The following is a 14,070-nucleotide window of genomic DNA, read 5'->3' as shown; positions in this document are numbered from 1 at the left end:
CCCATATTTATTCTGAATATATTCAATCCATCTCCTCCATTCCACAATGTATCTCTGTTGCGATTGGTCTTTCAAATACGCTGAAATCTCTACTTTTTAATTTGTTCAAGGGGTGAACGATAACATAGACAAGTGTCTTGATGACACAGAATCATTCAGAATAGAAACACTGATGAAGGATGTGAAGAGCTCCTACATTGTATTCCGAAATTGGTTGACTGTGTTTTAAATAGAATAAAGACTATATGGAGAAATGTAATAACTTATGAAAGTATGGAGAGACAGAAGTTTGTCTCCTCCTGTCATAGTGTTAAAAATCAGCCACTGAAATTAAAAGAGGAATGATTCAGGATCAGTGAAAGGCAGTTCTTTGCAAAGTTTAGACTAGCAACCAATTTAAGTCATACCAGTTTAGATAAACAATTCCATGGATGATAAGCCTTTCAGTGGTTACTGTTCCTAATGGTTGAATATTATCTCCTGAATCATAGCATTCCTCACATACCAGCTACTGAGGAATAATAGTAGAACACGATTGCCCTCTGTCCATGCTTGTAGTCCCTGCATGTTCTGGCTGACCACTACCTTACACAGAATGCTAGATATTAGCAAGCAGTGGCTTGATTCAATATGGCTCAAATTTTGCAGCTGTTCATGATATGTTGGGTATGAAACTGCATATAACTCCCATGCCCAGACAACCCTTTCTGCATCTCCATTTTAAGAAAATCCAGTTTTAATTTAAAGAAAAGCCTACCTTTGCTGCGAAACATTATACAACATTTGCCACTGATGTAACATATGTCTACAGGTCACTAAAGCCTCTTCCGGTCCTTTATGTATTAATTCCAGTTTTATTTTTGTGAAGAGTAAACTGCAATAAAAAAATATACATACACATAAAAAAGCAAATAAAATTTAGTTGTGCAGATAAATGCAGCATGATAAACATGATTTCCATTTGTAGAGGGAAGATGTCAAGAGTTTACTGACATCCAAAATTAAGCCATTTCCATATCTTCATATAATATAAACACACTATGCTTAGGTGATAACTACAGCCAGCATTACAGCCAAAATGGAGCCGTTAGAAAGACATCAGGATGGATGGGGGAACCCTAATTATTGCAGAAATTTTAAAAAGAGGAAAAAATCCTAATAGTTCACCCCAAAATAAATGTAAATTTTATTCAAATATTTTTTAAAAATCAAAATCGAGGAGAAAACCAGACAGATTGGCAGAAACAAGTAACTAAGAAAAAGTGATTCCCCCCTACCCCATCCATGGATGTAGATGGGTTAAATGTATAGAATCAATATTATAAAACTGGTTACTAGTTTGCAAATGGATTCCTTATGCTTAATTTTTAGTACCATGTTAACATTAAAATTCTGTTATCATATATTACATAGTATGTTCATATAATAACAGGAAAAACTGAAAAACAAACTTTATAATAGAAATGAAGTTAAAAATAATGAAAAATAATCTTCGATCCCCAAATCTACAAATGTTGACAACCTAGTTTTTTTTAATAATTTGAATTAAAAGAAGATTTTACAAAGATTTTAAAAACTACAGAAACATAAATTGTATAGAAAAGATTCTAAAAGGGTAAAACTAGTGAAGAATTACAAAAAAAACAAGAAAAAAGGTATCTAAACTAACAACTTTAACAGATTTCTTAAGTCATACATTTGTACATATTTAACATCATCATGGAAAAACACACACTATATTCATAGCCTTTAAACCGATCCTGCCAAAATCATTATTCAAAGTAAACTTCATTGAATGAGCATTATAATATTGATAAGGGCCAGAAATATAATATTGATAAGGGCCAGAATAACCCTAAAGAGATTATTTCCACTATATTACATTATATATTATATTAGTACTATATGTTTTAAGGGGAGAAACTTACAGAGGAATTAGCTCAGTTCCTTAATTATTTTGGTTGACCTTTTCATTGATTTTCTTAGCTCTACAATACCTTTTCAAGGTGTCAGCATGACTTTTCTTGCACTGAGGCAAATCTGCTAACTTAATACAGTATAGCCTATCATCCCAAGGTGCCACCGGAGAACAGATTGAGCCAACACACAAAAAGCCTAGTCACAATGTTCCCCTACAACAGTGTCAGATGTATAATTATTTATTAAATTTCTAAGTCTCCATCTCATTAATGCAGCAACTTTTGAGTGGCTTTTTGCTTGACTTATAAATGTTCTTTCAAAAGAGGTATCACATATGTAAATTAGCACACATATATTTCATGCAAAGCTTCGTCCTTTTGTTGGCAATGTATAATTAGTGGTCCAGCTGGTGAATGAAACGCAGAAGCACATGCTCATGAGTTAGGCTTAGTGGTTCCCCCTGCTCCCCCCCCCACCTTCTTGGCCTAGTACAATGCAATATCAGCAGAAAACTTAACAAGAGTTTTACAAAAAGGAGAGTTATGGTTGTGTGAATGTCAAATAAGGTCTTGAACTGAACTTTATTCTATCTGCTGAAATACAGAACTTGCTGCAAGATATATGGCAGGAAGTAGAGTTTAATCCTCAGAGCCATTAAGAAAAACGTCAGCAGAGCTATGTTTAAAATACAAAGCCTTCTATCAAATTCCATTTGGTTACATGAAGGATTGCCTCTTTATACCCATGTCCCTGAATAGGAACATCCATTGACAGAAATAAAATTGTCATTCAATAAAAGGTGAGTTGAATATATGAGACGAAACTTTCACTGGAAACCAAGCCTTCCCATAAGAAGGGTCTCAGATTTAATGTCAGAGTACCCTTTAAAACATAAAATAAGTGAAAGCCCAAGACAAGAAAGTGCACTTTGTTTCAAAATAATCTTTTTAATATTTAATCATGCCTGTGATCTCAATGTTTTTGTAAGAATCCCAGTATATTTACTCCCTAACATTTTTCATTTAAATGCCTTCCTATCAGATGAAAAGTGCTCAAGTGTTCCAATGCGGTTGAGGAAATATATTTGTCCATTTATCAGTTTAAAGGTTTCCTCTGATTCAAGGGACTGTGTTCATCTCCAATGTTTAGCTGAGGGAGCCTGCATTGTCTGAGATGTTTCCATCATTACATGGGCCGCATGAAAATACGGAATGCAGTAACATATCTGCTAAAGCCGTACCTATTTATCTACTTGCATTTGCATGCTTTCAAACTGCTAGGCAGGAGCTGACGCTGAGGAACGTGAGCGTAGCCTGTTGTGCAGCACTGAGATCTCAAACCTGCACTGTAGGCTTTCCAGATCACAAGCTCAGAAAGTTAACCGCTGAGCCATCGCATCCCACCTTAGCAATCATCACCACCTTCACCGCTGCAAAACTTTTCAGATTTCACAGATGCATTAATGTCCGGCACAAATTGTGCATACCCATTTAACATGAATATAGAGTTCTTGCTCCTGAGTGGAATTCCCCCACTTCTTATTAAAACTGTGCCATGAACACCTGAAAAGCAGCATCTTTCACAGAATTTCAGAGCTCAAAGGTTCAAGGATTCCTATCAGTATTCAGTGGCATAGTTGGCTACTGGAAAATAAAGGACTGTATTCTTTTCCCTATTGGCTGCATGAAGCCAGCCATTTTTTTAGGCCTGTTGAGAGGATTATGGAAAGGGTAGGGATGTGAGAGAGGGAGAAGGACCTCTGGAATATATATACACAATTAAATATGATGCAGGTACGCCAAATGGAAGCATTTGCACATTTGCCCACCCACCTCAAAGCCCTGCCATCCATGCAGCTCTTGCTCAATTAATAATAATAATAATAATAATAATAATAATAATAATGATGATGATGATGATGATGATGATGATGATGATGATGTTGGGAGGGACTTTGGAGGTCATCTAGTCCAACCCCCTGCTAAGGCAGGAAACCCTATACCATTTCAGACAAATGGCTGGCCAGTCTCTTCTTAAAAACTTCCAGTGTTGGAGCATTCACCACTTCTGGAGGCAGGTTGTTCCACTGGTTAGTTGTTCTAACTGTCAGGAAGTTTCTCCTTAGTTCTAGGTTGCTTCTCTCCTTGACTAGTTTCCATCCGTTGCTTCTTGTCCTGCTTTCAGGTGCTTTGGAGAATAGCTTGACTCCCTCTTCTTTGTGGCAGCCCCTGAGATATTGGAACACTGCTATCATGTCACCCCTCACCCTTCTCTTCATTAAACTACACATACCCAATTCCAGCAACCGTTTCCTATATGTTTTAGCCTCCAGTCCTCCAATCATCTTTGTTGCTCTTCTCTGTACCCTTTCTAGAGTCTCAACATCTTTTTTACATCGTGGTGACCAAAACTGGATGCAGTATTCCAGGTGTGGCCTTACCAAGGCATTGTAAAGTGGTATTAGTACTTCACGTGATCTTGATTCTATCCCTCTGTTAATGCAGCCTAGCACTGTGTTGGCTTTTTTGGCGGCAGCAGCACACTGCTGGCTCACTGCAGTCCAACCTACCAAAACCAGTGCCATAAAAACCAGAATAGAAATGCAAGTTAAGATAGGCAAGAAAATGGTAAGTGAGCACCTGTCCAGCCTAGACGAGTTCAAATCACCAGGACCAGATGGATTACACCCCAAGGTTCTCAAGGAACTGGCAGACGTGATCTCAGAACCACTGAACTATATTTTTCAAAGATCCTGGAGCACTGGGGAACTACAGAGGACTGGAAGAGAGCTGATGTAGTTCCCATATTCAAAAAAGGGGAAAAAATAGATCCAGGAAACTACAGACCTATCAGCCTGACCTCAATACCTGGGAAGATTCTGGAAAAGATAATCAAACAACAAATCAGCGAACACCTTGATGCAAACAAACTTATCACTAAAAGCCAACATGGGTTTGTCAAAAACAGATCGTGCCAGACAAACCTTATTGCATTCTTTGACCAAGTGACAAAACTAGTGGACCAGAGGAATGCTGTAGATATAATTTACTGGGACTTCAGTAAGGCATTTGATAAAGTAGATCACAACCTACTACTTGATAAGATAGAAAAATGTGGGTTAGATAGCATCACAACCAGATGGATTTGTAGCTGGCTGACAGGCCATACTCAGTGTGTGGTCCTCAATGGAACTGCATCTACATGGAAGGAAGTGTGTAGTGGGATGCCCCAGGGCTCTGTTCTGGGCCCAGTGCTCTTCAACATCTTCATCAACGATTTGGATGAGGGGATAGATGGGGAACTCATCAAATTTGCAGACGACACCAAGCTGGCAGGAATAGCCAATACTCCAGAAGATAGGCTTAAGATACAGGAGGATCTGGACAGACTCGAACACTGGAAATATCTAACAAAATGAAATTCAATGGTGAAAAAAGTAAGGTTTTACATTTAGGCAGGAAAAATCAAATGCACAGGTATAGTATAGGTGGCACCTTGCTCAATAATAGTAACTGTGAGAGAGATCTCGGAGTCCTAGTGGACAATCACTTAAATATGAGCCAGCAGTGTGCTGCAGCTGCCAAAAAAGCCAACACAGTGCTAGGCTGCATTAACAGAGGGATAGAATCAAGATCACGTGAAGTACTAATACCACTTTACAATGCCTTGGTAAGGCCACACCTGGAATACTGCATCCAGTTTTGGTCACCACGATGTAAAAAAGATGTTGAGACTCTAGAAAGGGTACAGAGAAGAGCAACAAAGATGATTGGAGGACTGGAGGCTAAAACATATAGGGAACGGTTGCTGGAATTGGGTATGTGTAGTTTAATGAAGAGAAGGGTGCGAGGTGACATGATAGCAGTGTTCCAATATCTCAGGGGCTGCCACAAAGAAGAGGGAGTCAAGCTATTCTCCAAAGCACCTGAAAGCAGGACAAGAAGCAACGGATGGAAACTAGTCAAGGAGAGAAGCAACCTAGAACTAAGGAGAAACTTCCTGACAGTTAGAACAACTAACCAGTGGAACAACCTGCCTCCAGAAGTGGTGAATGCTCCAACACTGGAAGTTTTTAAGAAGAGACTGGCCAGCCATTTGTCTGAAATGGTATAGGGTTTCCTGCCTTAGCAGGGGGTTAGACTAGATGACCTCCAAGGTCCCTTCCAACTTATTATTATTATTATTATTATTATTATTATTATTATTATTATTATTATTATTATTATTATCATTATTATTATCATTATCATTATTATTATTATTATTATGAAGTGATTGTCTACTAGGACTCCGAGATCCCTCTTACAGTTACTACTATTGAGCAATGTACCACCTGTGCTATACCTGTGCATTTGATTTTTCCTGCCTAAATGTAGAACCTTACTTTTTTCACCATGGAATTTCATTTTGTTAGATAGCGCCCAGTGTTCGAGTCTGTCCAGATCCTCCTGTATTGTAAGCCTATCTTCTGGAGTATTGGCTATTCCTGCCAGCTTGGTGTCATCCGCAAATTTGATGAGCTCCCCATCTATCCCATCCAAATTGTTGATGAAAATGTTGAAGAGCACTGGGCCCAGAACAGAGCCCTGGGGCACCCCACTACACACTTCCTTCCATGTAGATGCAGTTCCATTGAGGACCACACGCACGTGAACAAGAAAAGTAAAAAGACTCCCTCAAGGTAAACTTGAGTCCTGTAACTCCATGTAGTTTCCTTGGTAAGAATATAAAGTGGTTAGCATTGCCTTCTTTCAGGATACAGTTCATAATCTAGCATATAGCCTTGAGATCCCTCAGAGTTTCCCAATCAAGTACCAACCAAGTCCAACCCTGCTTGCCTTTTTAAGGATCAGTCTTGTTTAGCTCTGTACTGCCACCTGCTGTACCAGAACAATAAAAGGTGCAATTGTTTGAACAATTCTAAAGCTGATTTATGGGCCAGTTATTTTCTTTTTCTTATGAAGATAAATAAAGATAAAATAAGATAGCACAAAAAGATATGATCATTCCATTTCTCCACTGTCCTCCAGGATGCAGGATGCCTAATTCAGGGTGCACTGCAGGAGACTTTAATATTATTTTCTTAAGTACAAACAGGCAGACAGTATAACTGACAATTAATGTTTTAAAGTCTGTATACAAAGTATAGCTTATTTGTCATAGCCTTCCCAAATGCTTCATTGCGTTTGTCTTTTGTAAATTCTTTTTTCTTATCTGACATTACGCCCCACAAGAACTTCTGAGCAAAGCTTTTCAGTCCACTGACATGAGTCACCGTGGTCAGATCAAGTTCCTCACGACCTCTTAAGAAAGCCTTATGCCTAAAATCTGGAGGTGGAGGTGGAGCCTGGGATTTGGAGCACTATAAGACAGTAGCAGACGCTACCTTCTCTGCAGTTTCAAAGGATAGATTATGCTGAGTAATTTTGGGGGAAATGATAGCTATTATTTTAGTTAAGGGAACCAGACTCAGAGAAGCCACTTAAGTGAATAATAAGCTGCAGCAGAGTTAAGAGAACCTGGATTCAACTCTTATTCAGTGGTGATACTCAGGTCACTTGACATGCAATATTTGTGCCGCTTCCAGATCAGCTCTGCATTTATGCAGTCACATACGGTCATTGCCTTTGGACAGCAAAGCCATGGAACTATGTTCTCCATGATATAGGATAAATTCACACAAGCACAGTTCTTCGGCAGAAATGCTGGAGATTGAAAGCAGCCAGTTTCCTACTGGTGTGAATTCTTGCCTTGTCCTGGCTCCAAGCAATTTAGTTTCCCACGTCACTGGAATTTAGCACTTACTGTACTGTGCTTCTAAAATGTCCACCTTAGAGTGACTTTTTTTTCTCTTTAATTGGGCTAAATTAGGACAATGAAAGAGAATAGCTTCCTGGTTGGCTGTTAACCAGCTGGCTAACATAGTATCCTTTTTATTAGATGCAAATATGATGCTAATCCTGTCATCTAAGGTTTGTTTTGATTTCTGTAGTGAATAAGGAAGTTATCATAGAGTTGCAGTGTATTCTGGTCTCCCTCCAAAATGCCCAACATTTGTAAAAATGGATTAACAGTAAGGTGAAGGCCTACTCTTTTACATCAAAAGTCATAGTTGAAGTGATAAGTGTCATTTCAAATATGTAGCAAATATGTAGCTACATACAGATTTTATTTTCATTATACAACCTCCCATCTTTTAATATTTACTTCCTTAGCTCCTTTTCACCTGTTTTGGCACATTCAGGGATCACAGCCAGGGAAAGAGAAAAGGCTCCAATAAAAGGAGGATATTTGTAGCTCAGAGATGAAATGAGGGGTTCTTGGTGTTCTTTGAGTATGCTTGTTTTCTGCAAACATTTCACTATGCATACTAGGCAGGCAACATTATCAGTGCTAGTTCGTGCTATCACTGATGATTTTACCTAGTGTGAGCAATGAAACATCTGCAAGAAAACAACCAAGCTCAGAGAGAAACAGCTGTTTATATGGAAATTCTCCTTTGTTTAATTATTAAAGGTACAGGAGACCTGATTAACCCAGCATGGAATCACCCTGCTGAAATCCCTTTCTAAACACATATTCAGCAAACTAAACTAAAAGGCACTGTGTTGTTCTTTCAATCTATTCAAAATAATGTTGACTGTTACCTTTCACAGAGGTTTTGTTTGGGAGCAAATTGGGTGGAGCTGGAACTGACTTTCTGTTTAATTAGGAATTTTTAGAAGTTCTACACAGCCTTTCAGTTTTCCTTAAATGTATATACTAAACATGAAGTGACATCAATAAGCCTGCTTTTTTCACCTTGTTTTTGAAAGCAAGCCTAATTTTTAGTGCCTCACAAAACACTCTTTTACTTCATATATATCCTGACGAAGCGAACAAGAGAACCTTGTGGGCACCCAGCAATATCACTCAGAGGAAACTGCAGAGCTGGCTGTATTCAGAATTTAAACATTTAAAAAATATTTTTACCTTGTGTATTTAATATATCTAGTCAAAGCGACATTTAGACAGTTCAAGCTAATCTATTAGAAAAATATTACTGATTCAGTTAATAAAAAATAAGCAAATATATCCTTCACTCTAGGTTTTTCAACTGTTCTTTGTTAGCAGCCAGAATAATTTCCCACACTTTAAGCACTATTATTTCAATAAAGATGTACTTTGGTTTTTCTTTTTAAATATTTAATAATAATTAATTCAATTTCTTATGTTTCAATAATTTATATGCACAGGGTAATTTAGACAAAAATTCTTACTATTCATTATTAAGAAATTCATTATCAATGTTTATTAAATGTTTTCCCCCATTTCCTATTTTTATACCTGCATTAATACAATATGAAAGTATTAAATTTAGACCATGTAATTAATAAAGTAATTCTTCAAGCTGAAATCAACTCTTGGTGATTTCGGGGTCATCTTCATGTAGGGCTCTTGGCATATGGGCAGAAGTGGTTTGCCACTGTAACCATCCCCCATGTTTTTCAATTTTCTAAACTAATCTAGAGTCTTACGCAATTACGCAAGCCCCTTCATGGATTACTGCCTTGTCGTGGTGAAGGGGCTTGCGTAATTCAATGAAGCTATGAGCTATGCCGTGCAGGGCCACCCAAGACGGACAGGTCATAGCCGAGAGTTCTGACAAAACGTGATCCACTGGAGAAGGAAATGGCAAACCACTCCAGTATCTTTGCCATGAAAACCCTATGGACAGTACCAAAAGGCAAAACGATATGACGCTGGAAGATGAGCCCCTCAGGTCGGAAGGCGTCCAATACGCTACTGGGGAAGAGCAGAGGGCTAGTACTAGTAGCGCCAGAAAGAATGAAGCGACTGGGCCAAAGCCGAAAGGACGCTCAGCTGTGGATGTGTCTGGTGGTGAAAGGAAAGTCCGATGCTGTAAAGATTTTTTCTCCATAGGAACCTGGAATGTAAGATCCATGAATCAAGGAAAGCTGGACGTGGTCAAACAAGAGATGACAAGACTGAACATCGACATCTTAGGTATCAGCGAACTAAAATGGACAGGAATGGGTGAATTTAATTCAGATGACCATCAGGTATACTACTGCGGGCAAGAATCCCTCAGAAGAAATGGAGTAGCCTTCATAGTCAATAAAAGAGTAGGAAAAGCAATACTGGGATACAATCCTCAAAATGACAGAATGATCTCAGTTCGAATCCAAGGCAAACCATTCAATATCACAGTAGTCCAAGTCTATGCCCCAACCACCGGTGCTGAAGAGGATGAAATTGACCGGTTCTATGAAGCCCTACAGCACCTTATAGAACTAACACCCAAAAATGATGTCCTTATCATCATGGGGGATTGGAATGCTAAAGTAGGAAGCCAAAAGATAACTGGAATAACAGGCAAGTTTGGCCTTGGAGTACAAAATGAAGCAGGGCACAGGCTGATAGAATTTTGTCAAGAGAATACGATGGTCATAGCAAACACTCTTTTCCAACAACCCAAGAGACGGCTCTACACATGGACATCACCAGACGGTCATCACAGAAATCAGATTGACTATATGCTCTGCAGCCAAAGATGGAGAAGCTCTATACAGTCAGTAAAAACAAGACCAGGAGCTGACTGTGGCTCAGACCATGAGCTTCTCCTTGCAAAGTTTAAGCTTAAACTGAAGAAAGTAGGGAAAAGCACTAGGCCACTCAGGTATGAATTAAATCATATCCCTGTTGAATATACAGTAGAGGTGACAAATAGATTTAAGGAATTAGATCTGATAGACAGAGTGCCTGAAGAACTATGGACAGAGGTTCGCAACATTGTACAACAGGTAGCAACCAAAACCATCCCAAAGAAAAAGAAATGCAAGAAAGCAAAATGGCTGTCTGAGGAAGCTTTGCAAATAGCTAAGGAAAGGAGGGAAGCGAAAGGCAAGGGAGAAAAACATAGATATGCCCAATTGAATGCAGAATTCCAGAGAATAGCTAGAAGAGATAAGAATGCCTTCTTAAATGAACAGTGCAAAGAAATAGAAGAAAACAATAGAATAGGGAGGACCAGAGATCTTTTCAAGAAAATTGGAGAGATGAAGGGAACGTTTAATGCAAAAATGGGCATGATAAAGGACCAAAATGGCAGGGACCTAACAGAGGCAGAAGAGATTAAGAAGAGGTGGCAAAATTACACAGAAGAACTATACAAGAATGAGCTTAATGTCCCTGATAATCACAATGAGGTGGTCACTGACCTCGAGCCAGACATCCTAGAATGTGAAGTGAAGTGGGCCTTAGAAAAGCTGAGCAACAACAAAGCTAGTGGAGGTGACAGTATTCCAGCTGAGCTATTCAAAATCTTAAAAGACAGTGCAGTAAAAGTGCTACACTCAATTTGCCAGCAAATTTGGAAAACTCAACAGTGGCCACAGGATTGGAAAAGATCAGTTTACATTCCAATTCCAAAGAAAGGCAGTGCCAAAGAATGTTCAAACTATCGCACCATTGCACTCATTTCTCATGCTAGTAAAGTCATGCTTAAAATCCTACAAGCTAGACTTCAGCAGTATGTGGATCGAGAACTACCAGAAGTACAGGCAGGATTTCGAAGAGGCAGAGGAACTAGAGATCAAATTGCCAACATACGCTGGATCATGGAGAAAGCTAGGGAGTTCCAGAAAAACATCTACTTCTGCTTCATTGACTATGCTAAAGCCTTTGATTGTGTGGATCATAACAAACTGTGGCAAGTTCTTAAAGAGATGGGAGTACCAGACCATCTTATTTGTCTCTTGAGAAACCTATATGCGGGTCAAGAAGCAACAGTGAGAACTGGACACGGAACCACTGATTGGTTCAAAATTGGGAAAGGAGTCCGGCAAGGCTGTATACTGTCGCCCTGCCTATTTAACTTATATGCAGAGCACATCATGAGAAAGGCAGGGCTAGATGAATCAAAAGTTGGAATTAAGATTGCCGGAAGAAATATCAACAACCTAAGATACGCAGATGATACCACTCTAATGGCAGAAAGTGAAGAAGAACTAAAGAGCCTCTTGTTGCGGGTGAAGAAGGAGAGTGCAAAACTTGGGTTGAAACTTAACATTAAGAAAACCAAGATCATGGCATCTGGCCCTCTCAATTCCTGGCAAATAGATGGGGAAGAAATGGAGGTAGTGACAGATTTTATTTTCCTGGGCTCCAAGATCACTGCAGATGGGGACTGTAGCCAAGAAATTAAAAGACGCTTGCTCCTGGGGAGGAAAGCCATGGCAAATCTAGACAGCACACTAAAAAGCAGAGACATCACCCTGTCAACAAAAGTGCGTATAGTCAAGGCTATGGTCTTCCCAGTTGCAATGTATGGCAGTGAAAGTTGGACCATAAGAAAGGCTGAGCGCCAAAGAATTGAGGCCTTTGAACTATGGTGCTGGAGAAGACTCCTGCGAGTCCCTTGGACTGCAAGGCGATCAAACCGGTCAGTCCTAGAGGAGATCAATCCTGACTGCTCTTTAGAAGGCCAGATCCTGAAGCTAAAACTCAAATACTTTGGCCACCTAATGAGAAGGAAGGACTCACTGGAGAAAAGCCTAATGCTGGGAAAGATCGAGGGCAATAGAAGAAGGGGACGACAGAGAATGAGGTGGCTGGATGGAGTCACTGAAGCAGTAGGCGTGAGCTTAAATGGACTCCAGAAGATGGTAGAGGACAGGAAGGCCTGGAGGAATGTTGTCCATAGGGTCGCGATGGGTCGGACACGACTTCGCAGCTAACAACAACAACAACAATCTAGAGTCTGGCCACTTTTTGATAGTGTCAAGCCCAAGCTCAACGATGACACAGAAATCCAGTTGATACCATTCCTTTATTTGCTTACAGCTAATGTACAGGATCTTGCTAGCTAAACTAAAACCATAATCTTCTAATCTACTAGATATATCCACATTTTAGGATATGGCTACCCTGAACCTTTCCTCCCCTCCACCATCCAGTTTGGGACTGCTCAGTCTCTTAATGTGGACCTTTGTGTGGGAAACCTCTGTGGTGCCAAAAATCCTCTCTCCTTTCTCCAGGTGCACATCCCATCACCAATAGTCTCCTGTCTAGATAGTAACTGGAACTAATCCCTTTTTAGTTTATTTGAGATAAGCCTGAGTCAACTAGTCATTGTAATATTCTCTATGGTTTGTTTTTATGGTTGGCTTCTCATGACATCAGGAAATAGATTTCCAAATAATTCTGTAACTCAGAAAATTGCTTCTATTAAACTAATGTATTCATATGCTTAAAAATGAATTATCAAAGAAAGGATGAAGAGGAGTTAAGTCAGGAGTCAAACATTGTTGAAATCACAGCTATTAATTTCTTACTACCTGGAAAATATTTTCAGTCTGATCCTAACTCAGTTTGCTCATGAACATTTTTGAGTTCTATTAATATGAATTGTCTCAACTGAAAAGCATCTAAATAATGTTTTAGATTTGGTATGTCTAAACTTTAATTATACTTTTATTTCTATTGTAAAGTTTATCAAATCTTCAATTTTTTAAAATAATGATATGTAAATGAAGATGTAATCCTTTTCCATTCACAAAACAAAATAGAAATCAATGCAACTGAAGGTGACTGAAAAAAAAACACCAGAAATCTTTTAAAGAATAATTATGCTTATTTGGCCAAACAGAGATAATGAAAACTGTTGCCAGGTTTTAATAGGTGCAAACCTTAGTGATAATAGATCCTAATTATTTAAATCTCACATGTGATGTCCCATTACCCCAAAGCTGATTTTGTGATTTTTTTTCAATATTATTTAAATGGCAGTTTAACAAAGTTAAATTTTAAACTCGCCATTGCATCAAATGTGTTCAGTTTGGATTATAATTGAAGCAAGTTTTTTCATTTAGAAGTACAAGAAATATGAAATGGTCTGTAAACAGATGAAATACACGACATTCTGATTTTTAAGAATCTGAATATTTTTATTTTTTCCTTATTTTCTATGTTAATAGTTTATATTAACATTAAAAAACCCATCCTGTGGAATCTTGATGCTCTCTGAGCTTAGTTGTTTTCTTGCAGGTGTACTAAACTAGATAACATTTTCAATGCTAGATGAGAGTGGAGTTTGCTTTGTTTATACACCGTGGGTTGCCATGTCGGTATTGGTGGGAGCATTGTTTT

At 38.7% G+C, this 14,070-nt stretch overlaps 1 protein-coding gene across 3 annotated transcripts in view; it reads right to left on the bottom strand.

The window, feature by feature from the left end:
• The window catches only part of TTC7A (tetratricopeptide repeat domain 7A), a 180,076-nt gene that overhangs the window by 58,019 nt on the left and 107,987 nt on the right, over positions 1–14,070 (bottom strand). For all 3 annotated transcript variants that reach the window (XM_081328349.1, XM_081328351.1, XM_081328350.1), the window contains exon 16: positions 758–874. In XM_081328349.1, the coding sequence (XP_081184475.1) occupies positions 758–874 (117 nt within the window). The remainder of the gene's footprint in view (positions 1–757; positions 875–14,070) is intronic.

Source organism: Vipera berus, assembly GCF_964194415.1.
Source record: "Vipera berus genome assembly, chromosome: 1".
NCBI classification, from domain to species: domain Eukaryota; kingdom Metazoa; phylum Chordata; class Lepidosauria; order Squamata; family Viperidae; genus Vipera; species Vipera berus.
Note: the sequence above shows the minus strand (reverse complement) of the source record. Positions and strands in the feature narration are given on the sequence as shown.